This window comes from Alternaria triticimaculans (assembly GCF_023758025.1).
Source record: "Alternaria triticimaculans strain BMP 0046 chromosome Unknown scaffold_9, whole genome shotgun sequence".
In the NCBI taxonomy this organism is placed as follows: domain Eukaryota; kingdom Fungi; phylum Ascomycota; class Dothideomycetes; order Pleosporales; family Pleosporaceae; genus Alternaria; species Alternaria triticimaculans.
Window position 1 is genome coordinate 295,804 of NW_026055966.1, and position 24,912 is coordinate 320,715.

The window sequence follows — 24,912 nt, forward strand, 5'->3', positions numbered from 1 at the left end:
AATGCTCCGACCTGCGCGCGTGGGCAGGCCAACCGCCCGGGGTATGCATGCATATGCTCGAATGACAACTAGGAAAACATGAAGAAGAAAGGAAAGCGCTTGTTATACAGATCCACCATATTCCTCCAAGAGACACCGCAGCTTTTGCCACGAGATCATTGCCCGATCATCTTGGGGTCATGAATGTAGGTGCAGTTTTCGCCTTTGTTGCAGAGACCCTTGGCAAAGAACTTGCATGCCAGGACCTTGTGAGGCTTGTGATCTCCCCGATTCTTGGGCCGCTTTCCCTGGTTACGATCGTTGTTGCCGTTGCCATTGCCCTCATCGCGCTGCCGCTTGGTGCCACCATTCGTCTGCTGGTTGTACTGCGGCTGCATCTGGGGTTGGTAGGTGGACGCATCCTGCATCTGTGGAGTCCATGCTGCAGCTTCAGGCTGCTGAGGCTGGGGTGGGAAAGCGAATGGGAATGGTGGGAAGCCGGTTGGGAGCGGTGGTGGTGGAGGAAGAGCGCCGCCTGTTGCTGCCTGCATATTGGCAATGAGTGCAGCAATATCCAGGGGCATGCCTGGCTGCTGTGGCGGTGGCTGCATCGGGAAAGACACAGGTGGGGGCTGAGGAGGGGCTTGGCCATTGCTGATGGAGTTGAGTATGGTCTGAAGGCCGGCGGGGTCGAATGGAGCGGCTGTTGACGGAGGAGGTGGGGTGTAAGCCTGTTCGACAGGAGCCGGAGTAGCGGCAGGCGGTTGACTGGTTCCGGAAAGCTGTTTGATTATGTTCTCCAATTGACTAAAGTCGGGTACACCTGCAGACATTGGCGCTTGTGGGCACCTGTTCTTTACTATATCGGGCGGAGTACCGAAAGTGACCACGGTGCCAGTCGATGTGTTGTCTTGCCCTTGTTCCACCGGCTCTTGGGGTGACGGTGGGATGTCGTCAGGACTTGAGTAGTAGACCATCAATGTACCGTTCTCGCGCTGTACGTTGGCCTCCTTTTCAGGGCACGACGGCTCCTTCTCTCCGCCACCATAAGGCGCGTAATTGCGCTGGCGCTCGTCTTGAGGCACCACGCTGAAGTCGACTTGAGACGGCGGGGGCCATGATCGGCTGTCGAAATCCATCTCCTCATCATCGTCGTCGAGATCAAGCTCCTTGTGCTGCTTGAACATGTGTCCTTCTCCACCGAGGTCACCGGCGTCCCGAACAAGATTGTCGCCCTTGTTGTCCATCTCTTCGTCATCCGCCTCGTGATCAAAGTACTTGACCTCCACCAGTGACGTCTCAGGCCGCCACGTAACGCGAAGATGTCTTCGAGCTTCCTTCCGTAGACGCTTCGCCTTCTCTTCCTGTGTTTCCGCTGGAACTGGCTTCTCGGATTTGACTGGCGCAGCTTCTGGCTCTTTTGATTTCTGGAGTGAGGCCATCGTTTGAGCAAACGAAAATGCGGGCTTCGATGTCGTCGTCGCCGCTGGTTTCTTGTCTTTTGGCGCGGGGACAGCAGCCTTAGGCGCAGCAGTCTTCGCGGGAGCTGGTGCAGGCGCCGACTTCTTACTTGCTGCGTTGAGCGAGGCAAAGATGCCGGAGGGCTTGTTCGTAACTTGACTAACACGGGTCTTGACGGGAGCAGGCGCCGGTGCCGCCCTCTCGCCAGGTCGCTTCTGTGCTGTTGTGTTGGAAGCAGTGGTTGCAGACCTCGAAGCCAAAGTGGACGCGAGATCCTTCTTGGCAGCGTTCGCAGGAGCGTCGAGTGCCTTTGGTTTCTTCGTCAAAGGGTTCTCGGTCGACGATCGGCTCGCAGCATCTGGTGCAGGTCGTTTGATGCCCTTGTTTTCTGTGGGCTCGCTTCGTGGCGGCGAGCTTGCCTTGGCCTTTTTGGAATTTGCGGAAGCACCATCTATGATTTGTTGTATGAAAGCTTTGTGCTTGTCATTTGCGTGTTTCTTCATCGAAACAAGTGCCTTTCCAAGCCTAGTCTCCTCAAGGAGCTCAGAAGTTAAGGTACCACATCGAGAGAGCACTTCGTATATGACCGCAGACAAAGGCCCATCGTAGTCCTTAATTTTGAACCGGTTTGCCAGAAACTGATAGCACATATACAAGAAAGGCTTAATCAGTCCCAATTGATATAGCACATCGGGATGAGAGTGCTCAAGCGCAGCTTGAAGGGCAGACTTGAGCAGGTCACGCTGACTGGTCACCCGGCTTTTCAGCACGGGCAGCTCACCTAGCTTCTTCTGTTCCTCCGCTTCCGTCACAGCTTTGCTGTCGGCTCGCCACCGCTTATGGATTGTGTCGAGTACTTCCCATACCTCTCGCATGCTGTTTTTGATCTTGTCAGAGCTAGGCGAAGACGAAGAAGGATGCCATGTAGCTTTGACGACATCATAACGAACAGCCGCATCAGGATCATCTGGTCTTGTCTCTGGAATGGGCATCTCCTCTTCTTCTGAAGAGTCACTATCGTAATCCGATGAGTCGGTAGTACTTTCACTATCGCTCGCCTGCCTCGTAGGCTTCTTTGTGGATTTGAAGGCTCTCGACTGAGACTTGGCAGCCGAAAGACTCGCACGAAGCTTCTTGCTATCTGCACCAGCCTTCTTCAGGTCTTTGAGCGATTGTCGGGGCACATAGACGGGGAGCGCAGCTGTGTGGATGTTAGAAGATGCTTTAAACGCAATGTTTGTAGTATATTCAGGCTTACTTCTATTGGTCGCGAGATGAAAAGGTTCGTTGCCCAATGTCACAAACTTGTTCAAAGGAGTAGAATTGGTAGCTTTTGCTAGTGCAGCCTGGTCAAGAACGTAGAGACCCCCCGACTTCCTTCCCTTTGGCATGTCATATTCAGGCACGGGTACTGGCTTTGCGAACGTAGCAGATGCACGCTGCTGAGCAAAGTTGTCTGCCAAGGTCTTCGGTGCCTTTAGAGAATTAGCATTGGATAGATGACAGGAGGCAATGGTGAGGCTTACTTGATAAGGAGATGCAGTAGGGTGGGCTTGTTGCAGCGAGGGCGTGTTGTGCTGCAGAGCTTGTGGTGTCACGGTACTTGCATGGCCCTGGGGAGTTTGAGTTCGCATGGGCATTGGATATGGCGACTGTTGCTGCTGTCGGATAGCATTGGGATCCATGCCCAGCGATGGGTCGACATTCGATTGTTGTCCGTAACCGCCCAAGGAGCTTTGCTGGCCGAATTGTCCGTACTGATACGGCGACGCGGTGCGAAGACCATGTGATTGAGTGGTGTATGCTTGGCTGCTGCCGCTAAAGGGTTGTTGTGCGTAAGTCCCATGGTGCCAGCTTTGGGCTGGGGTATTAGATGGCAGCGCCGAGTGTTGATGTAACTGGGCATCCCATGATGGGGTGCCGTAGCGGTCGACACCAGGGAAGAGGTGCTGATATGACGGGTCGGTGTAGACGTTCTGGCCTTGCAAAGGCACCTGGTCACTCGGCACGTGATTAGACGCCATGTTGTGGCTGGTGAAGAGGATTTTCTTGGCTGGCCAAAGTGTCAGCTGTCAGCTGCAACTGCAGGGGTGTGATTGGCGGATGACGCACAAGTGTCTGAAACCAGCGAACGGAATGAATTAGGCGACTATGCAGCAGCACTAGGCGCGAAATGGACTGGCGCAGAGTCACAAGTGTGAAGGGTTGCCGATTCGGGGATGGGAGAAAAGGTCGATAAAACTTCCGGTTCGGGCGGTAGTGCTGTTGTGCTGTCTGAAGGCCGTCGCAGGTCGCAGGCCCTCGGATGTGGTGGGAGATGCAACAGACCTGGCTCACAAGGCAGTACTCGTGTCCCGACGCCCGCGATGCCGTGTCGCCCAGTCCACGGTGCGTACAGTAGATACGGCTTTTATGGAGATGGCACTTTGCCTCGCGTATTATGCGATGAGGAGCCCACTGCTGGGCGCGTCACTTGACGTACGTTTGCGCGCACCAGAGCACAGCACGTGTTGTATGTCTGCGACAGCGACAGCGGCGAGCAGTTCTCTCCGGCCAGACAAGACTCCCTGATGCGCAGCGCGTCGAATCGAAGATGGAGCTGTATTAGTAGCAGAAATCGAAGATGATTGTCACTCTGCCCTCCACAACGCAAGCCTTCCTCACAAACGCCGCCGCCAGCCTGAGCGCGCACTTCCCCCAAAGCAAGGACCCGAAGGTTGAATCTAGCCTCAGAATCAGATGCCCTTATTAGGTGGGCGAGAGTTCACTGAGAAGTAGCATGAGTATCAAGAGGGAAGAAGGGGACGATTTGTTGTCGTGGGCGAGGTGAGTTGAAGAGCGAGGGAGCGCAGCGAAGGGGCGAGCCCGTTTTCAAAGGTCGCCTGGCCGCCAAGTAGCGCGACGCGCTAGCCCCCAGTGGGGCGGCGGGCAAGCTCGAGCTGCATCACCAAAGGCCGGGACAGCAACCGTGGAAGGAGCGCGGGCAGGCAAACGCGCCACAGTATCTTCTTTGTGATCTCTGGTCTTCGCGTACGTCTCACGCTCTTTCATGTCCCCTCTGCGCATGCGCTTAATTTAACAAGAGGCGGGTGCCAGCACGGAAACAATGGCTCTCTCACTGCGGGATCGCCAGATTGGTATGCGATGCGACTTTCTTTGAGACGCTGGAACAGCACTGACAGCACGTGATAGCTGCAATCAAGCGCATACTGAAGTGAGTGCTGAAACCGCTTCAACGACGGCACCGCTGACCCAGAAAGCCTCAATGCCCCCATCCACGATGTGGACGCTCCCGAAGACGCCGCCAGCGCGACCGCAAATACCTCCGATATCGAATGGAAGGTCCTGGTCCTCGATACACAGGCGAGGAATGTGATATCGGCAGTTCTACGCATGAACGACCTGAGGGCAGCTGGGGTAAGACCAACTCCTGAGCACCCCATTCACGATGAAGTCTGAAGACCGTGGAGCCTACATCGACTCAAAAAAGAGCAAATATGAAGGCTCAGCGTCAATGTAGGCTCCACGGTGTTCAGATTTTCCTATGAGGTGTTGGTATACGAATCATATACTGAGAACACACAGGTCACTGTACACTTCAACCTGGCCTCCAAGCGCAGCCCCATACCCGACACGCCAGGCGTGTACCTGATCGCCCCCACCGCCGAGAACCTTGCGCTAGTCACCAAGGACCTCAACGACAGCCTGTACACTCCGATATACCTCAACTTCCTCTCAAGCGTCCCCCGAACACTCCTGGAAGACTGGGGTAGTCAGATTGCTGCGTCGCCAGGAGCTGCCGAGAACATTGCCCAGCTGTACGACCAGTATCTCAACTTTGTCACCCTAGACAGCGACCAGTTCTCCCTGAACATCGAAGATGCGTACCGAAAGATCAACAGCCCGAAGACGTCGGATCAGGAGCTGGACGAGCTGATCGACCGCATTGTCTCAGGCCTCTTCTCCGTCGTCGTCACCATGGCCGTCGTACCCATCATACGATGCCCAACTGGAGGCGCTGCTTCTGATATCGCTGCAAAGCTCGATCGAAAACTGCGCGACCACATCCTCAACAGCAAGGAGAACCTCTTCTCCGCCAACACAGCGTCTCGCCCCGTCCTCATCATTGTCGACCGCAACATCGACCTCAACCCCATGTTCAGCCACTCCTGGATATACCAAAGTCTTGTCTACGACGTGCTAGACTTTTCTCTCAACAAAGTCACCGTTACTGTGCCAAATGACAAGGAGAAGCCAGAGAGTGGTTCCAAGAAGCAGACGTACGATTTGACTGCGAGTGACTACTTCTGGAAACGCAACGCGGCGCAGCCGTTCCCTCAAGTAGCGGAAGACGTTACAAACGAATGGACCAAGTACACAGCAGACGCGGAAAAGATCACGAAAACCACAGGTTCCAACTCTCTTGACGATGTAGAGACCCAGTTCGCAGCCCACCTCAAAGGGGCCATATCCATGCTCCCCGAGCTTCGTGATCGCAAGGCTACCATTGAGAGTCACATGAGTATGCTAGAGTCTGTTATGGATGGTATCAAGCAGAGGAAGCTGGATGAATTCTTCCAGCTTGAAGAAGAGCTTGGAAAGGCCACCAAAGCAACAATAATGGAGATTATCAAAGCCGCAGATAAAGGAAACGACCCCTACGACAAGCTGCGCCTGTTCCTACAGTGGTATCTTACCACCTCTGACGACCTATCGCGCAACGAGCTCGACAGCTTCACACAAGCTCTGGAACAAGCTGGATGCGATACAACAGCCGTCGCATACGTCAAGACAGTCCGACAGATCACGCGCATGACAATGCTCAGCTCCGCGCCTGCACAACCTGCCCAGACGACGTCATCGAACCTTTTCGGCGGCTTCTCGAGTCTCGGTAGTCGTGTTACCGACAAGTTCAAGGAAGCCGGTCTCGGAACACCTAATCTGGAAGGTGTATTGGTAGGTTCATAGACCTTTATATGAGACAATAACTAATGTGGCATCCTCTAGTCGGGTATCAAGAGTTACTTGCCAGCCAACAAAGATCTGACTCTCACCAAAGTCGTGGAGGCCATTTCCGATCCTCAAAGTGAGCGACACCTCTAGACATATCAGAAATTGTGCTAATGTTTATCTAGACGCGACTTCCAGTGCGCTCAACAAGATCGAATCGTGGCTTTACTTCGATCCCCGGTCAGCGAACGCGCGTGGAACCATACCGCCAGCCAGTCAATCACGCAACCAAGGCACTGTCTCACGTGGTATTGAAGCCTCTTTCGGACAAAGACGGCAGGGCTACACAGAAGCCCTCGTCTTCCCAGTGGGAGGCGGCAGTATGGACGAGGTGAGTAGCCAATTACACATGCATCCAAGACATGTTCTAACATCTCCATAGTTTGGCAACCTCCAGGCATGGTCGCAAAGGACCAGCGCTGCGGGTGCTGGTCAGCAAAGAAGAGTGGTGTATGGGTCCACGAATCTATACTCCGCACGTGACTTCATCGTCAACGAGCTTGCGCCTTTGGGTGCCGAGAGCACCTGAGCTAAACTGGGGCTCTGAAGTCTACATTAGCTTGAGACCACGAATTCTACAGAATCCAAAGGCAATGTAGCCATAATGACTATTTTCAAATATTGATATCGTGTCATGCTTCACAAAAAAACATTTTGAGGTTGAAGTATACATCAGCTCCAGACGTATCGGCTTGTCAATATTTAGCATCATGTATGCTGCAACATGCGACACGACCTCTGGCCACCCTCGGTGCCCTTCATCACATCACGCCCCTACCTATAGACAAACCCTCACTCGGCGTTCAGCATAACAACCTCGGTCCACCGTCGTGACGCTCAACACCACGCCAAAAGAAACGCCCTCAACTACAAAACGACCTGAAACATCGCTCTGCATGTTTCCAGCTACCTGGATTGCAAGATACTGATGTTTGATCGACCGGATAGTACTCACGAGAGCCACGCCAGCCACGCCAGCCCTATGATCCTCCAAGCATGCGAAGTCACATCTGCATAACGCCAACACGACCAATCGCATCCCAGCTTCACAACACCACCACCAATCGCATCACCGCATCCCAACATCCCAACCACCACCGCACCCATAATTCTTTTCTTTTTCTCGACTTTGTGATGTGACCTCATCTCACAATCATGCACAGAAGCCCTCTCAGCCTGCATAGAAGGATCTGAAACGCCCCTAGCGTATATCTCGTATCGTGAATCTACTGAATCGTAAAACACACATCAACAAGCATACCTGTCAAGGGCATGCATATCGTGGCTTACGCAGCCTTGCGTATCCTGGTTGAAGGATTCGGTCCGTCAACCGAGTGCTGAGGCAGACGCTGGCGGATGGAGGGAAAAGTAAACATGGTGGGGTAGAGACGTTTCGAGATAACGGGTTTGGGGAAAAAGCAATGTGGGGGTGAGAGATCGTGACGGGGGTCGGTGTGGTTTGGAGGGGGCTGTTTGATGGGCGGCGGGGGTGGCATGCAGATGTTGCGAAGAGGGAAGTGGGTATGTGGGAATAGGGGTGCAGATGTGGTGACGAGGGTCGGAGGATCGTGGTGGGTGTTGAGTCGTGTTTGTGGTGTGGGTACACCTTTGCTGACGAGTACGTAGGTGAGCAGGGGTGGGATGCGAGCGATGGATGCATGATGTGACGCGTGGAAGAGCTTTTCTTGGTTGATGTGCAGCATGGAGGGATTGGCGTGGGACGAGCAGTAGCCGATCGTGAGCATGCATGTGGTGAAGGATATGTGAAGTCAACTCAACTGCAGTGGGAGACATCGTGACAGAAGGTCGGAACATGCAGATAATCTGATAATATACAATACATTCATAGCGGCTCGATGAGCCGCAGCACATCAATCTAAAGGGCTCGCGCCCCAAAAAAGTCTATCTATCACATCAATCTAAAGTGTCATCAAGCCATCCCATCCGTCTATACAGTCTATCCGAGGTATAACCCAAAACCAAGTGCCCAGTAAAACGCCGAAAAGAAAGAAAGAAAAGATGCTACAGCACCAGGTATCAGCGACGCAAGGGACCGTAAACCCTGTGATTCCTGACGTCCACAGCGCCACTGCCTGCTAGTCTCGTAGCGAAGTTGATGTCTCCGAAGATGGCGCCTTTGGACTGTAGTGTCCAGCTGACTGTCGGTTTGGGGCTGCCAGTGAAAGGGTTCATGCTGGTCAAGATCCAACCGCGGGCTAATGGAGAGTACTCAGTCCCTTTGACGACTTCGGGAACGGCGATGAGGAGCGTCTTGGAGTGTTCGAAGGGGGCGAAGATGATGGCTTTGCCGCTCGAGAGCGGTGTGCCGGTGTAGTCGTATGTTGATAAAGGCGAAGAGGGCGCGGAGATGATTAAAGGGCCGTGTGTGCGCTCTGAAGCGCCTGAGGGCCAGGGTATTCCCGATGTGATTAGTTTAGAGAGGAAGTGGACGAGGGATGAGAAGGCCGCTCGGCCTTCGGTAAGAAGCATGTAGTTCTGTAAGATGAGATGGGGGTTCAGCAGCATCTCGATGGTGTATGGCTCCAGTCTGGGCTCGTTCGGCTCCTGGGGGCTTGTCGAGACTTCTAGTAGCCATTGTGAGCCGCAGCTCAGTACGCAAGCCAGTGTTTGGATGAAGATATTGCGTAAAGCTGGTGTTCGTGGATGGTGGGGTGCATGTGAGAAGTTCCACAATCCTGTCCCTGGTATCTGGTATTGGACACAGAGATCGATGATTGTACGCGCTCGCACAACATGTGCGGGAAAAGACGGGCTGGGTTGTGTTCGGTGTGGTAGATCAAGGAAGATGAGATCTAGCTGCGCATACTCGGCTCTGCCGTCTGAGGCTTGAACAATCTGACTTGCTTGGCTTGAGAAGCGTGGGGGTGGGGGCCGGGCCGCGTTGGTGTCCAGGGAGGTTGGACGGCACAGCCATGAGACTGACCCGTCGTGTAGTTGAAGTGGTGTGCCAGTTGTACAAAGTGCAACAGGATCTCGCGCCGCGATACCGACGAGTAGTAGTGACCGAAGGCATTCGTCTTCGATGTTCGGTCTTGAGAACGGACCTGGAGGAGCCAGTGCTAGAGGTAGGCCTGAAGCGTTCAAAGCGATAGCGGTTTTGTCCCGGTTTGCGTCAAGCCTCCGCATGTACTCGGGTAATCTTGGATTACCACCGGCTCTCATGCGAAAGGTTTCCGCAACCAATGACGTAAACGATTGCATTGTTGGAGATTGATCGTGTGGAGTATCCGGTCTCTGCAATGTGCCTTGTCCATGTGCACTTAGTGTATCGAGCTCCTGGAAGAACGCGAGAAGCGAACGGATCTTCATCGAGACTGGGTGTGTGAAGGTTGTGAGCTCACTAGCAAGGACCAGTAAGTGAGTGAAGAACTCTCCGGTAAATCGTACGATTGTCTGGACCTCATCCTCGTAGTGCCGTAAGCAAGGTACCAAGAAAACGTGGCTTCGTCCCATCTTCATCTCGTGGGCGCACCAAGCGCGATCAAACCACTCAGAGCTGAGTATTCGTTCCAGGAAAGTCTTGAGGGGGCTGAACTGCTCCATGAGAGGCGGAGTAAGTCCTGCATTTGGTTGCTGGCCCGAAGGCACCTGGGAGTAGCTGTATTGCTCGACGTAGTAGCGTAGGAATTGTTCCTCCTCTGGCGTGATGGCAATGTCGTCTATTGCCACTACGACCGCTCTTGCATTCTTGTAAACGACATCGATAGCACCAGCAACCCCTGTCCTCTCGCTCTCATCCTCTTGTTCAAGGCAAACTTGGTCGAACCACAACCCTTCGCCCTTGTTCTTTTCTCTGATGACAGCCTCGAATAATGCCGCACCAGTCGGTAGCGGGAACTGCTCGATTTCCTTCTGCCATCCAAAAGGAAGGTCTCCGACCGGTGTGACTACTCTTCTCGGCGCGTTCAGTGTGAAAGATTTCCGGCAGTAGCTGAGTGCGATATACGACTCTTCCTCGCCGCGGAACTCGACGTCGTTGATCAACCGGAAGGGGAAAGTGGCCTCCAGGTGGTCCTTGGGAACAAACTCCTTAGTGAGTGCCGGTGCTAGACGGCTGATATTGGCCAAGAGGGTAGTCGCATTGATGTTGGTGGTGAACGACGGCGCGGTCCATCTGTGCTGATTGATCAAACTCTCTCGTGCACCAGATTTGACACTCCGTGTAGTAAGACTCGAAGTATCCAGCTCGTCTTCGTCGATGTCCAGGAAGTTGCACTGTCCGAAACGAGAGTAGTACTGAAATGATGTTGACAAAGCCATGGGAAAATACATTATCCAGCGAGCTTGAAAGGAAGACTGTTGGTGTTCGATGATGTGACTGGCCTCTTGTACAAGGCACCCAGACCTTTTTGACTACGATGGCCTCGCTCTCCCTTCATGACCCATGATCCCTCCTTCTGCACCCAAGAGCGCCGGCGCAAAGCCGTGCTCTGGTCTTGGGGCCAGCGGTAGACAAGCTGAGAGGACGGTGCCATGCATGAACGTTTTCCGTCAGCCCACTGGCGCCACAAGCGGGCCCTCGCGCACCTGCTACCGCATTGCGTATTTGCGGGGTATGATGAAGGCTTGGCTGGCTGTTGACGATACGTTAGGATGCATAAGGCGTAGTTGGGTATAGTAAAGTTTGAGCGATCCAGATGTTCGGGTACAATTACGGGTCCGCACGGTCCTCGCAGGTGCAAAGCAGGTGACGTCGCAATCTTTCGGAAGGGGCAGTCGCGACTGCAAAAGAAAAAACACGAGCTGAAACATGCAGACTCATGGATTTGTTCCGGTAAACGCCTGGTTGCGGACTCGACATGCCGCGCTAGAAGTTCTAGAAGGAAAAAAGCAATATGGTATGCATCGTCCTGCAATTTCACACGGTACGTAATTTTCCGGACAAACTTGTTCTAGCGAAGAGTGATCATGATGCAGCAGACATACGAAGTCGAACGGTCAAGTCATGGAGAGGCTAAGCCCTACCATGGATCGTCCCAGCGCGGAAGGATGCTGAAGCATGCTGTGCCTGAGCACGATCTGGATATAAATAGACTCGCGGCACGAGATTGACTCCCCGATCTGTGTAGAGATACATGTGTTGTGAGAAACAGAACCCAGACTCCAGCCATTACCAAGCCAGGCACGTGATGCTGCCGGCCAAACCGCTCACGTTTTGGAAACTCAAATCTCAGGCTTGCGATGGCAGCCACCCGCCGGACCAAAACACCCCCCAAAACGCGAATTGACAAATTTCCAAACGGGCATCAATCGATCTTTGCATTTGCGAGCCTGTCATTGGAGCCTGCGATCACGTTCGACATCCGAACGTTCTGCCGTTTGTATTTGCTGTGTTTCCGGAGCCGTTTCCGTGCAACCATGACTGGTACCGACGACTTGGTTACAAGGTAGTTACTGAACGATCCGAGAAGAACACTGCCGTAGTTAGAAATTGCGCGCGTAATATTTGTAAAGATCAGCTCACCCTTTCAACGCGTTGCGGCCTCGCGACCCCAGGATCACCAGGGTAGGTTCCAAGAAGTCAATCTATTCAACGACTGTCAGCAAACCGCTCCAATACTAGATGCCAGATCAAAATCTTACCACTTCAGTAATCATGTGCTTGGGGCTCTTGCAGTGAAACACCTCAACGACGGCACGCACTTGCAGCCGGGTCTTCCTTAGCAGCTTGACGCACCGGTCCGACACCTCTACGCATGCCTGGTACCTGTCTTTCTCCGCCTTTCCCATATTTTTCACGTTGGCCTCGGTAGCCATTATGGAGCTGGATAGCGCGGAGAAGCCAGGTCTTGTGGCTGGCAACCCGTCATGGTTCGACAGCGTCCGTTTGAGATGATCAGATTCCTGCCGTCCGGTAGTACCTTGACTGATAGGTGCACCTGAAGCATCCGTGGTTGCGACTCCAGTTTCCTCATCGACGGCATAGACGGCGAGTAGAGTGTCGCCATCTCGCAAAACGGTGCCGATGGTCCACTCCAAAGCATAGGCTGCTTCGTCACTTAAATCAGTAGACACCAGATACACACGCTGTCTTCTCAATCCGTTCTTCGCGTCTTCAGCAAACTGAACGTAGTCGCCCCGGATTATTTGTCGAACACAGCGGTGGGCCTCTGGGCTGGATTGGATAGGTGAGATGTTCAGCGAAAGCTGCTGGGCTGATTTGATCTCGGCAAGCTCATCCTCGTGGTCTGAATGAACTGGGGTCGAAAGACCAGACCCGCCCTGGTCAAAACTGGTATGGGGATGTACCACTCCCGACGAAGCCTTCCTCGATATCCTCTCCCCGTTGGGGCCAGTAATGTTTATGTTGGGGTCTAGTAATGATCGTACTTTGTAGGAAACGGCGACATCTCGCCCTGTGTGGAGTTAGTGAGATGTACAAGTCGATCTTGTTTGCAACACTTACGCTCTTGCTCGGCAGCAGCCAGCAGGCTCTTAGCAGTGATGACTTCTCTGCCCATGCTGTCGGTACCTCCAGACGACTTTCTCGACCGCTGCCTGCCTCGTTTTCTCTCCTTGGTTTTGTTCCACCCATCTTCCCAATCTGAACTATCCGAAGCATTGTCACTACTCTCGACAGCAGCACTATCTTCGCCGTCGTCGTCTGTCGCCAGGCGCACGCCCCCACCGGGCGCAGTGGCAGTGCCCTTGACGGGATCAACACCCTTGCGATTCGGTAGTGAGGCCAATCCGCCCTCAGACTGCGCCAAAGCAGAGTCGTTCAGTTTGCGATATGCCTTGTCCATGTCAATGCGCTTGCCCGAGTCTGTGACGAAAGTGTTGTTCGATGTTGGTGCGGCTGGCGTCGGGTTGGCCATGCGCGTTACTGGGGAGGCAGATCGGCCTGGCCCCGGAGAGCCAGACTTGGATCTGCCCAAAGGCCCACTCGCGGAGTTGTGCCTGTCCCTGGAATTGCCCAGGAAGCCGCTGGAGTTGCCATAGACGGAGGACATGGCACGCGGCTTCGCAGCGGCATCCAGCTTGCCACCCTGCGAGACTCGCTTAGGCATGGCATGTGCGTCGATGGAGGGCAGCATTTCGAACTTGTACGCCGATTCGGGGTTCACGCGACGCGGTGACGAGGGCATGGCGAAGGGGATACCAGTGCTGCCTCGGCTGGAGCTCCTACGCTGGGCCGGCGAGTCGACGTCCAGCATGCTGCGAATGGGCGAGGCAGCGGAGCCAGGACTTTGCGCGCGCGCAGCTGGGCTCTCTGCGCGTCGTGCGCCGGGCTTTTGGTTGCCTTCGAGAATCTTGACGACCTCTCTCATTTCCTCGTCAATAGCAGCTTCGAGTGACGCCATGGTGGCGGTGTGCAACTGGACGAGAAGACACGGAGTCGCGTGTGGAGTGCGGGCTGTGGAGTTTGTGGAGCAAGTGAGTGAGGCTGGCGGCTGGTCGAAGTGGAAGTTTGGTAGTGGAACGCGGTCGTGCTCGCGGGGTAGCAGAAGTGATTAAGGTATCAATTGGCGTCGCGCTATGGCATCATAGGCGGTGCTGTGTGCTGTCGGGTGAAGGGGCTACAAATAGCAGCGATGCAGTCCCGAGCGCAGTCGTCTGGAAAGATGTGGGGTGAGCGCGTGATGGGATGGACTAATAGCAGCGGTGGGGTAGCAATTCCAAAGACTGTAGCAGCTGGCAGTAGCTGAAAGCGATGGCGGGCCGAACCGTAGTATACAGTGTAGCTAACCGCTGTCGGAGAACAAGTTGTTCCCTAGCAGGTTGATGGAGGCGGACGACATGTGGAAGTCAAAGCGCGAGCAGCAGACGGTGAAGCTATGCACGAACAGTCAGCGCGCGTCGATGGTCGCGGGTGCTCTTGGTCCAGGCGATGCGAAGTGGGCATGAAACCCCTCCCTCAACATCTGGCGATTTGGCAGCGCTTGGCAGGCGAAGATCACCAGAGACTGCCACGCCGCTGACGCAGGGACGAGTGGCTGCTTTGATATGGATAGGCAGCAACGCGTGGATATTGAAAGCCTTTGCGATAGGTTCTTCTTAGTCTTGGTTTATCAAGGCGCACGCATATCTGAGCAGTTCAACAGCAGCGCGCATCTTTCATATGATGCTTGGCGATTAGTGAAGCAGCCCAGGGTGTGGCTGTGCTGCGTTGGCAGTCGCTCCATCCATGGATTCTCATGTGGAGCTTCCTGCGATCTAGCCAAAAGAACAATGAAAGTTACCTCATCATTCCCGAATCAACCGACGTAAGGCGAAAAGAGATGCATACGAGTGCAGGCATCAATAAATATATTATACATGGAGGCTCCCTAACTAACAGCAGTCTACCTCTTCCTGGGCAGAACAATGTTAGCTCGTGCAGCAACACCAAGCTTGTGGATAGCATTGCGCCTGTCCCAGATGCCGCTCGTGCCCTGTACTACAGCAATGAGCTCCTGCGCAATACGCTGGGCAAAGCTGCTTTTTCCACTGCCCATATTTCTTCGCTTAGAAGCGGCGGCCAGGATCCACTGGATAGCTGAACGTCGCCGTTGCCTTTGACCCAGCGGAACCGGGATCTGAAGGGCAACACCACCTCCAGCAGCGCCACGCTGACTTCGGATACGCATCAGAGGCGAGACAGAGTCAATGGCGAGAGTGAGGTAAAGCACAGGGTTGAGGGGTAGATGCGATGGTGGTGGCGCGCCAGGAAGCAGAGGTCGTGCTGGGTTAATAGTGGGAACCGGTGATGTCCGAAGGTGTTGCAGGATCAGCGCCATGTTCTGCAATTCAAGTCAGTTGTTTGTAGGCTGTGATTCAAGGCTGGCTGACCTACTCGCTCCGCAACGCTCTTCTTGCCGTGTCGCATGAGCAGATTGGTGACCTGGTCGACTACGGGGTCGTGGCGATGCTTGACATGGCCGTCCTTGGGCAGCGGCAGAGTGGGCATCTCATACTTGAGTCCTGGGGTCGTTGGTGCTTTTGAGGCAGCCTGGAAGTCTACGAGACCCATGTCCACGCCGCTGTTCCCACTAGGCTGTGTCGTCATCGTCGAATAGGGCCGCGAGCCCTTGGGTGCCATGTTTGGTGTCGTCTTGGGCTTTTGCGAGTTGAGCTTGTCCTGCATCACCTTGGGCAGGTTCTGTTGCGCCTCTTTGTCTCCCTTGACTACCTAGTACACTGTCAGCCTTCGCCTTGCCATGTTTGCTGTGGATGACCCCACATCTTCAATTGGCGTGCCCTGGTTGAGGTCGGGCCCGTCCTCTCCCATTGTCTTGGCCATCGAGGCTGCTTCTTCCGAGACATGTTCAATCGGCTTTGCGTCCTCTCGCTTCGATCGGTCGGCGGCGGGAGGCTTGGTTTGATCCGAGTAGAGGCGGCATTGCGACGGCGCCATTCGAAGCGCTGACCGAGCAGGCCATTGAGCCTGAGGCCTTGGCCGGAACGCGATCGAGCGCGTGATCGCGGGGACGTTTAATCGTGGCGGCATTGTGATGTGTTGTGGAGTTGGCTTGGTGATGTTCTTGCAAAGTGACGCCGAATATTCAAGCCGATGTCGCGCTACAGCGTCCGTGCGCAGTTTGCCTTTACCCCAGATCAACCCAACGTGTTCGGCAACTCACCACCATAATTTGATGTTGCCGGATCTAAGATGCAACGCATGCGCCTACGCCTAAAACATCCCCTGGAGACCTTCAATATCTTATACTGTGCAGTAATTCGCTGTATAATACAGCGTATGCCTTCAGAGTGCAGTTTGGGTTCCGACTTCTGCCGAACGAGCTGATTCGTAGAGAGCGTTACACAAGGGAGAAAAGAACCGGTGAGACGAAAGTCGTGGCCATTTGTAGCTGGGCTTCCGGTTGAGCCTATCACGAACGAGCTCTGGTCTCAGTTGCCTGTCACTCCATTGCTCTTGTAGCAGTTACGATCTCGTCACAAATATCTTACGCTTTGTCTCTTCCAGTCCCTATCACTCAAGTCACTTGTATCAATTCGATCCATTACCATGCATATACAAGAATATCTTTTCAACGGTATCTATACCTCTGTAGTCGCCACGCATATATCAAAATCAGTCAAAACACAGAAATCAAGCTAACACACGCAGCAATGGCCAGTTCCGGCAGCCCAATGCCCAAGTCACCAAGCTCGAGAACGATATGGACAGAAGAGGCGGTTGATCGAATACCTTTTAAGTATGCCGCCTTTCTCAGCAGCCAATATTGCCACCGACTGGAACAAGAACCTTCCAAGGTTGCGTCTCTAGCCAAGTTGAAACTCGACTTGGAATACACTGTTATATACAATCCCAAAGGTAGTGATCGTTTTCCTCCGCCAACAGATAACGAGGAAATCGGTCTGGCCAATGCTCGTCTGGGGAACACGTATCAGATTACCGTCGAAGAAGTTGACACTGTATAGTTAAGCAGGTCTCGGACTTCTTCAAGAAAGTCAAGGTCGAGACAAATCACACCAAAGACCACAACAGCCGCAACAAGGAGAATAAAGGAACCGAATGCAAGGTGCACAACATCATCGGTTTCATCGTATACGGAAAGAATAGTACAAACGTCACATTCGAAAAGGTCGTCGATGGAAGGGCCACCCATCCAGCCGTTCCACACTACTTCTAGCAGGAATCCGGTATCAAGCTTAATTTTCCGCAAGCACTGCTGGTCGACCATGGCAATGCCGATGGGCCAATCAAGCTGCCCGTTGAACTGCCCAAAGTTGTTCCTGGGCAGCCGGTCTGCCGTCTCGTTGCTCCGCTGCAGACGGCCGTCATGATCAAATTTCAGACTTGTTGGATATGAGGTAGCCGGAGGAAGTCGGTGTGTTTTGTATTAGCTTAACTTCAATGTAGAAGTTATCGATTAGCTCCAGGCTGTCGGATGGTTTTGGCCGGAAAACATTCCAAGTCGATGTATACACCTTGCATCCTTGAGATCGCATTGCTTTTGCCTCCATTTGCGCGTCTATTTCAGCTGTCCCCACCTGTGCCCATCTAGAACTGGCGACAGGTTTGTTTCTTGCTTGACTGCACTCTTCCTTTGCATTGATCGTCGGACATTGCTCATTGGTCACTGCCACCTTAGATGGAGCTAGTACCCAGTATGGTGCATATCATGTAAGTCAGTCGCTCGCCCCCGTCCCGCAGTGTTGCTCCACAGCGATGACAGCCAATCGGAGGACAGCAACTCCGCAATGCGCACCCTCCGCGATGAGTGATGTTGGACTCTACTCGAAAGCTTGAGGACGCAAAGACCAAGGGCTTACTGCTTAATGTTATCGTCACCACTCGGACGGGCATGGTGGGCTGCAAGGGTACGGAATGCGTGCTGCAGGGCGTCACGGGGTCGCGGTCGCGCTTTCCCCGCACTAGCCCGGATGGACCACAGCCAATCAAGACTCAGCTCCCAGCCACTCCGTTTCACCCCACTGCAGCCCTGGACAGCACACGGGCGATTAGATGCGCTCGCATAGGCGGGCTAGCTTATCGGCGGTATACGGGGACTCTCTGTGGGCTCCTCCACCATGATCGCATTCCCTCTCGACTCTGTCTTGACCAAAGCGCTAGGCACCCACCACCTGCACCGTTCCTGCCTATTCACGCGTCACAAGGGTACTCCCATGTGCCCGCCAGAGCCTCGACACGCCCGTAGTACCGCATAGCTGAGACGGCGAACCAGCCTTCCCATTCCGCCCATTCCTCCCATTCCTCCGCCACCAGCGACTGCGCGCAAACCATGATGGACACAACCGATCGCGGGAGCTTATACGAGCACGACATCCCGTCGCTGAGCGCGTCGCTCGAAGCCTTCGACCCGGAGCGCAGCATGCACTCGGCCTACAGCGGCCGCTCCAACATGCATTCGTCGCGCTGGAGCGTGCCCCAGGACGAGGTAGACAGTGAAACCGAGTCGGACGGGCCGTGGGCGCCACCAGCATGGCAGAAGTCGCAATCTAGCAATCACTGGTACAGAAAGTCGCTGCTCGGTGAAAGCGCCATGCGCAACAGCCCGTCCAAGTCGCCGTTTGAGTACCGCACCGATCGCGACGTCACACCCTCGCGCATACCACTGCCCGAGTCGCCCTACAAGCAAACACCGCGCACCAGCCCCGAACCCATTCCCGAGGAGGAGCAGAGATACATGTCGACCAACATCGCGTCGCGACTACAGAGCCCGGAGGAGGAGCCGCAACCGAGCGCGGGCGCATTGGCGGGGACCGAGTCGACGTTGTCGCAACACGACGACGGAGGGCCAGTCGAGGGCTGTAAGTAGTGAGACCCAATGCGCGCTGTGTATACTGACAGCCATAGTCATGCGCTTTGCGTACAGAGGAGAAGCTAAGTTCCGCACAGCGCCCATCGAAGACACAATCACCACTTTCGCGAGTGGCCTTCACATCTTTACGAGGTCAAGAGCCAACCTCATCTTTACTGTCGCCACTCTTTTAATGTCTTACCTATTGCTGCATCCCTGGCAAGCCAGTCTTATTCCTGATGTCGCAAACGTCGCCAGCATGGCGAAACAGTTTGAGCCTTTGCTATACGCTTCAGAGAGTGTCATTCCACGGTCGCGCGAGCTCGCAGACGCCAGTATCGCCGTGCAAGACCTGGGAGAGAGCGTCCGCGCAACTAACATGTCTGCGTCGCCTGTTATCATCGATCAGCTAGACGACCTAGGCGATAGTCTTAGGATCCTATCCGAGAAGATTACCAGCTTCTTTACCAACGTAGATGGCGACATGGACTCGTAGGTATAGCCTTCTTGACCTCGTACACCTACTGATAACTGTAGCATCCTCATTACTATGGAATGGGCCAAGCGAGAGCTAGCAAGTATTCAAGGTCCAAAGGTTGGCATGATTGACACAGTCATCGACAATGTCCACGGCGGCCTCAACGCGATTGGCCTGCTTGAGCGCAACGGCGAGGCTACAGCCGTTGGCCGTGTTGTCAACGATATCCTTGGACACACTACACAACAGCGGTCGAAAGCTACCCTGCAGCGCACGTTCGACTACCTCCTAACCACACTCGAGGAGAACATTGCAAATGAGCTCGCGCGCGCAGACGTCCTCTTCCAACTCTTCGAGAGTGTAGACCGCCAATTCCACAACCTCCACCGCTCCGTCGCCAAAGAAGAAGACTCGCTCGCAAACCGCAAAGACGAGTTCCTCGCTTCCATGTGGCGCACCTCCATCAACAACAAGATGAAGATTAAAAAGTACGAGAAGAATCTCAAGCTACTCAAAGACGTGCGCGCATCAACCCTCATCAACAAATCCGAGCTCAAAGTGCATATCCAAATTATCCATTCCGTCAGAGACCAGCTAGACAAAGCACGCAAGAACCTCATCAGTCCTCTCATCCGCGCTGCGCAGAGCAACAGCTTTGGTTTGGACCAGCAGTTGAACGACCTGACGGGTACATATGGGTTTTTGAAGACTCTCAGAGACGACCAGAAGAAGAAGGTTCGACAGCAAATGTGGGGCGAGCCCAAGAAGCGCATTGCCATTACTGCTGGTGGCAAAGAAGAGGAGATTGAGGGGGACAGCGAGTAACTCACCTGCTTACCTCTAAACTCTCTCTTTCTTCCTCCTTTTTGAATACTGTTTTCCGGCGTTCAAATGCATAGCTTACCTCTCTTGCTTGGTTACTACTGCTACTGCTGCTTCTTTCTTGATCGTTCTAGCATGGCGACTTGGTTAGATAAAGGAGCGGTGTCCTGCTTATACTTATCGCGGCGTCTGACTGATGAGATATGTATCCTGGCGTATTGGATATATCATATGTACGGCATTGTTGCCTTAGAGCTTTTGGAGGGAACATGGATGGGATGAATGGAGGCGTTTGTGTTATCAACAGCTTTGTACAAGCATTACCACTACTACCACATACTAACATCAATCTAAACATAAATACTATTATGCTTGCGCCGTTGTCGAGAACGCGACTTGGACTGTGGTACGCTAGAGCTCTGTACAGTAGCTTACATGTCGATACAGGTGCGGACTGGTTCCGCTTGTCTCATAGTACCCAGGTACCTAGCGAACGTCAGCCGCCCCATGCTTATTACGGCACAGTATGCTTAGGCAGCCAGACCATATCTCTACATACATGTTATATAGCTACCTCACTGCACCGCGCAACAGCCCTCTCAGGGCCTCGACTTGAACCATTCCACAGAAAATACACTGCACGTAGCATAACTCGAGACTGCATCCCCCTTTCCATCACCTCTTCTCTGGTCTCCATTCAAGCACTCAACATATACCACGCAACGCTGCAAATCCAGCCGAGATGCCCAGGCGTTCCTATCGCTCTAAACCCGTCCCGTCCCCTACAGTCCTAGACCCTCCTCCCCCAGGAACCCAACCTGTCATCCGCCCAGGGCCCTCCGCAGTAACCTACCACATCCCCGTCTCCCCTCCCTCTCCCACTCAATCCACCTCCAAAACCACAATCTCCCTGCCCCGCTACTCAAAATGGACATCAGGCCTCCACTTCCACACCCTTCACACAGAACACTTACACCTCGTCCGCGGCTCCATCTTCGTGTACCTAGACGGGCAAACCAGGATACTGAGCGCTGCAGCCGGTGGCGAGGTAGCCGTTTACGGCAGTTACAAGACTGAACCCGGACTAGTCATCCAGATCCCCAAGTACGCACGGCATAACTGGGGTAGAGCGAGAGAGTATCTGGCGAAACACAGACCATCGTGTGTCACACCACGCTTTCCGGCGGATATCGACGCCGAGGTTGTGGTGGAGGAATGGACGGATCCGGTGGATGGGGCGAAAGCGCTTTTCTTCTGGAATTTGAATGGCGTTATTCAGGCACCGTCTAACACGACACTGCCTCCGCTTCAGCATTTTGCGCGATGGGTGCTGGGGCGTTGGTGGGTAGAGTTTCAGCTGTGGAATGTGTTTTGGGAGTTGGATAATTGGCCTGTGGTGCTGGGATTGAGGAATATGTTGGGGGAGGGGAGGGACTGGTGGCCGTTGCCGATTGACGTTTATCTAAGGGTTAGAGATAGATTGCCGGAGCTGTCTTGGTTGGGGCGGTGGAATAGGAAGGTGGAGGGGTGGTTGGAATGGGTTATTATACTGGTTTTGTTGGGGTTGGTGAGAGGCGTAGGATGGGTAGTAGGTGTTAGGGCTGTGGAGAAGGAAAGGACGCCAGTGGCGTTGTGGGAAGATTACCAGCAAAGGGGAAGTAGGAGTTGAGACATGGGCTTCGAAGGCGTCTTGGACGATTGTAAACATGTTTTGAAATCTGGATATGTCCTACCAACGCCGCTCCAGTCGTGTGTGAAGTATGCAGGCCATAACGCTCCGTACTCGTATCCATGCCATCCGTACCTGACGTCTCTTTCTTAACCAAAACGACCATATTCCAAGTCTTCCTCTCCACTCCACATCTCTAGATGAGATGCTTGCTTCTGAAGTAGGCGCGGAGGTACACAACCTGCCAAGCCCCCAATCCAACCAACATACCCATCGTGCCCAGCGCAAACCACTTGACCCTCTCATTGGTGCTCTCATTGGTATCACGCAGCTTCTGCTCACGACTCCTCAGGTAATCCATCTCGGTGACAATCTCGCCAACCGTCTCCTCGATCCGCCTGAGTTCAGCTTCTACGGGCTTCAGCTTGTCGACGGCTTGGATGGCGTTCCAGTCCTTGGCGTCGGCGCCAATGTCAATGTCGAGCTCAACGTGGCGGGGTGCGATGTTCTTGGACGAGCCGGACGAGGTGAAGATGTTCTCGAAACATACGTCGAAGGCTGAGTCGGCGTGCGAGGTGAAGGCGTAGCGGTTCTCGCCCACTACGTCTTTGGGGCGGTGGTAGTCGTTGCCCATTGCGTCGCGGATCTTTTTGTCGCTGTCAGTAACGTCTTCTCACAGTACAATGCTCGCATGATGCTGGTTTGTTGACATGGCGCTGGAATTGCAACGTACATGCATATCCACTCTCTGTCCATCTCCGCGGTATCCATCCAGAATCGCCGTGACAACCACCAACTGGTCTTTGGCAACAAAGTTCCTAACGCATCGCTCGTACTTGGCCGAGTCGTGTGGTGCGACCGGGTGGAGGTCGAATTTCAGGGCCGCGGCGAGGGGGAGGATTGCCAGCAGCACGCAGCTGAGAAGACGTGCTAACCGGTCCATGCTGGATTGGGGATGTGTGGAGAGCTGCAGCGCTTGCGGACTCGAGTTGTTGCCCTCTTGGTGGCTCCGCGAATTGTACAGCTGTCGCAAGACCGCGCGGAAGGACAGATGGTCCGATTGTAAGCTAGCGCGGAGTGGGGAAGGCGCGTGCGGACCCTGAACCAGAACAGCGACTGGGAGGAGCGTGTCTCGCCATCACTCTTCCAGCTTCGATATGTTGAGACGACCACATATTCGCGCTAACTTGACAGAAGTCTGATGATGCAGTTTTAGAAAGCTTATCGCAACTAGACTATTTCGTAACGGCGTTAACCCATATCAACGCCAACCCGTCGCTGAGAACGCTCAAAAGACATATCCTACAGTACGACAACAGCCTTCTTACCAAGCGGTAGTACCGCCATCCAGCTTCAGATCGTGCCCAGTCATGTAGCTGCTGGCCTTGCTCAACATGAACAGTCCCGCAGCCTTGTACTCCTCAGGAGTGCTGAGCCTGCCCAACATGCTGTTGTTCTCCCATTCCTCGCGGCTGGCCTCGCCCTTGTCGAAGTTGGCTTGCACCTAAAGATGAGTGTACGAAGTCAGTATTTGTCTCACATACAGTTCGTAAATGGATATTACTAACCATCGGTGTAACGATATGACCCGGACTCAGAGAGTTTACTCGGATACCGCCTGAGCCATCTGGATTCTTCCTTCCCCACTCCATGGCCAAGTTCCGTGCCAGCTGCACCACCGCCGCCTTGGATGAGTTGTAAACGGGCGCGATGAAGCCTCGGTTGGCAATGGTACCACTCATGCTTGCGACCAGGCAGATCGAGCCTTGGATCTTGTATTCCATCATCTGACGGGCGCATTCTCGAGCTGCTAGGAACACGCCAGTGTAGTTGACATCGAGCATCTTTGCGATGTCTTCCTTCTTGAAATCGAGCGCGGGTGTGACTTGCTGGATGCCGGCAGCTGGAGAAGGGCTGGTCAGTATGCGGCTTTCAGTATGTCTGTAAATCCTCTTACCTGCAATGAGACCATCGAGCCGTTGGTGCTCCGACGCAATACCGCCGATGCACTTCCGCATCGCCTGCTCGTCTGTAACGTCCACCCTATGGTACTGCAGACTCGCACCGATGTTGCTCTTGAGACGGCCCTGAGCCTCTTGGAATGCTTGAGGGGGTTCCGGTAACCGATCGAGACAATGCACCTTGCCGCCAGCCTCCACGAGACCTTCAGCCATGCAGAGTCCTAATCCACGACCTCCACCTGTTGATACGTTAACACGGGTTACAAAAGCATATTGTTGCTCTAGAGATGGGAGGAGGACGGCATGCTGCACCTGTAACCACGAACACTTTTCCATCGAGGTCGAATTGGCTAAAACGCTTCTCTCCAACAGTCTCATGTTTTTCGTATGGAACTTGAGGATAGGTTGCGTCTTGGTGTGAAGCGAGACCTCGACGCTGAAGAGGGGTCGTGCAAGGCTGAAGTCGAAACGCAGGTGGCGCTGGGCGCGCGAAACGTCGAAGCAACATTCTCGAAGACCGAAAAGCTGCCATGACTGATGTTGTGTGTTTGCAGACTGACAGTCGAAAGTAAGAAGACAAGACGAGAGGAAACACAATGTTGAGCGACAAGCCAGGGCGCTCCTGTGCTGACATGTATATGTCACACAGGCATGATGTAATTGCAGCTCATACGCGTACCTCCCCTTCCTTCACCTTGGCTGACCGACAAAGCATCGTGACTTCCGCGGCGACCCAGCCGCACGATTCGTTGAGACCCTAGATGAACGCCGCTGCAGACGAGCAGGGCAAAAGCTTGATGCTAGGCGCGTGACCGAGACACGGCATAAGATTTAGTAACGATTAGCTTACTGGGCTTGCCACACAGACGTACGAGCATCAATCTCACGATGTTGGCACCTGCAGGCACGGCTGGCCTGCGTGGTCTGAGTGGGTCGCGCCTGTTCCCAACCGGTATCCGGAATGCGGGGCTGTGGAGACACAGGGCTGGGTGGTAGTTGTGGTGATTGGTCGCGGATAGTGTCGCCAACACGCCAGAGGTACATCATTCTGAGCGAACATGGGAATTTTGTGCCTTGATGCGTTATCTAAGATGGAGAAGTTTTCATTTTCCCATGATAAGAGCCTGACTGCGCAGCATGCACGGCCGTGGTAGTGGTCGCAGTGGAGAAAATACTCCACTTTGCCATGGGATTCACGTCAGGCTTTCGCAGCGGTCCTTGCATTGCAGGATTCACTTTTCACGATAGAATGTCCTGGACAGCTCGAGAAGCGATCACATCGTGATTTGGTTGACCGGGCTT

General features: G+C 54.0%; 9 protein-coding genes across 9 annotated transcripts; 3 read left to right on the plus strand and 6 right to left on the minus strand.

Annotated features, from left to right (window-relative positions):
• Positions 1-155: 155 nt before the first annotated feature.
• On the minus strand, positions 156-3,464 carry J4E78_006540 (uncharacterized protein; the record flags this gene model as incomplete). Its single annotated transcript, XM_049367151.1, has 3 exons — positions 156-2,641; positions 2,699-2,915; positions 2,967-3,464. The coding sequence occupies 3 exons, from the start codon at positions 3,462-3,464 to the stop codon at positions 156-158; spliced, it is 3,201 nt and encodes a 1,066-aa protein (XP_049220898.1).
• Positions 3,465-4,546: 1,082 nt separating this feature from the next.
• On the plus strand, positions 4,547-6,979 carry J4E78_006541 (uncharacterized protein; the record flags this gene model as incomplete). Its single annotated transcript, XM_049367152.1, has 7 exons — positions 4,547-4,577; positions 4,633-4,654; positions 4,701-4,857; positions 5,026-6,396; positions 6,448-6,526; positions 6,576-6,781; positions 6,833-6,979. The coding sequence occupies 7 exons, from the start codon at positions 4,547-4,549 to the stop codon at positions 6,977-6,979; spliced, it is 2,013 nt and encodes a 670-aa protein (XP_049220899.1).
• A 1,508-nt stretch (positions 6,980-8,487) lies between these two features.
• J4E78_006542 (uncharacterized protein) lies at positions 8,488-10,743 on the minus strand (the record flags this gene model as incomplete). The annotated part of the gene is made up of 1 exon (XM_049367153.1): positions 8,488-10,743. The coding sequence occupies one exon, from the start codon at positions 10,741-10,743 to the stop codon at positions 8,488-8,490; it is 2,256 nt and encodes a 751-aa protein (XP_049220900.1).
• A 974-nt stretch (positions 10,744-11,717) lies between these two features.
• J4E78_006543 (uncharacterized protein) lies at positions 11,718-13,775 on the minus strand (the record flags this gene model as incomplete). Its single annotated transcript, XM_049367154.1, has 4 exons — positions 11,718-11,886; positions 11,936-11,997; positions 12,055-12,827; positions 12,878-13,775. 4 exons carry the CDS (start codon positions 13,773-13,775, stop codon positions 11,718-11,720), a joined length of 1,902 nt encoding a protein of 633 aa, XP_049220901.1.
• A 981-nt stretch (positions 13,776-14,756) lies between these two features.
• J4E78_006544 (uncharacterized protein) lies at positions 14,757-15,901 on the minus strand (the record flags this gene model as incomplete). The annotated part of the gene is made up of 3 exons (XM_049367155.1): positions 14,757-15,194; positions 15,248-15,583; positions 15,635-15,901. 3 exons carry the CDS (start codon positions 15,899-15,901, stop codon positions 14,757-14,759), a joined length of 1,041 nt encoding a protein of 346 aa, XP_049220902.1.
• Positions 15,902-16,524: 623 nt separating this feature from the next.
• J4E78_006545 (uncharacterized protein) lies at positions 16,525-17,048 on the plus strand (the record flags this gene model as incomplete). The annotated part of the gene is made up of 2 exons (XM_049367156.1): positions 16,525-16,590; positions 16,842-17,048. 2 exons carry the CDS (start codon positions 16,525-16,527, stop codon positions 17,046-17,048), a joined length of 273 nt encoding a protein of 90 aa, XP_049220903.1.
• A 1,113-nt stretch (positions 17,049-18,161) lies between these two features.
• On the plus strand, positions 18,162-19,983 carry J4E78_006546 (uncharacterized protein; the record flags this gene model as incomplete). Its single annotated transcript, XM_049367157.1, has 3 exons — positions 18,162-18,690; positions 18,737-19,172; positions 19,218-19,983. 3 exons carry the CDS (start codon positions 18,162-18,164, stop codon positions 19,981-19,983), a joined length of 1,731 nt encoding a protein of 576 aa, XP_049220904.1.
• Positions 19,984-21,845: 1,862 nt separating this feature from the next.
• On the minus strand, positions 21,846-22,592 carry ERV25 (vesicle coat component; the record flags this gene model as incomplete). Its single annotated transcript, XM_049367158.1, has 2 exons — positions 21,846-22,295; positions 22,383-22,592. 2 exons carry the CDS (start codon positions 22,590-22,592, stop codon positions 21,846-21,848), a joined length of 660 nt encoding a protein of 219 aa, XP_049220905.1.
• Positions 22,593-22,973: 381 nt separating this feature from the next.
• On the minus strand, positions 22,974-23,946 carry J4E78_006548 (uncharacterized protein; the record flags this gene model as incomplete). Its single annotated transcript, XM_049367159.1, has 3 exons — positions 22,974-23,153; positions 23,218-23,552; positions 23,607-23,946. 3 exons carry the CDS (start codon positions 23,944-23,946, stop codon positions 22,974-22,976), a joined length of 855 nt encoding a protein of 284 aa, XP_049220906.1.
• Between the last annotated feature and the right edge of the window lie 966 nt (positions 23,947-24,912).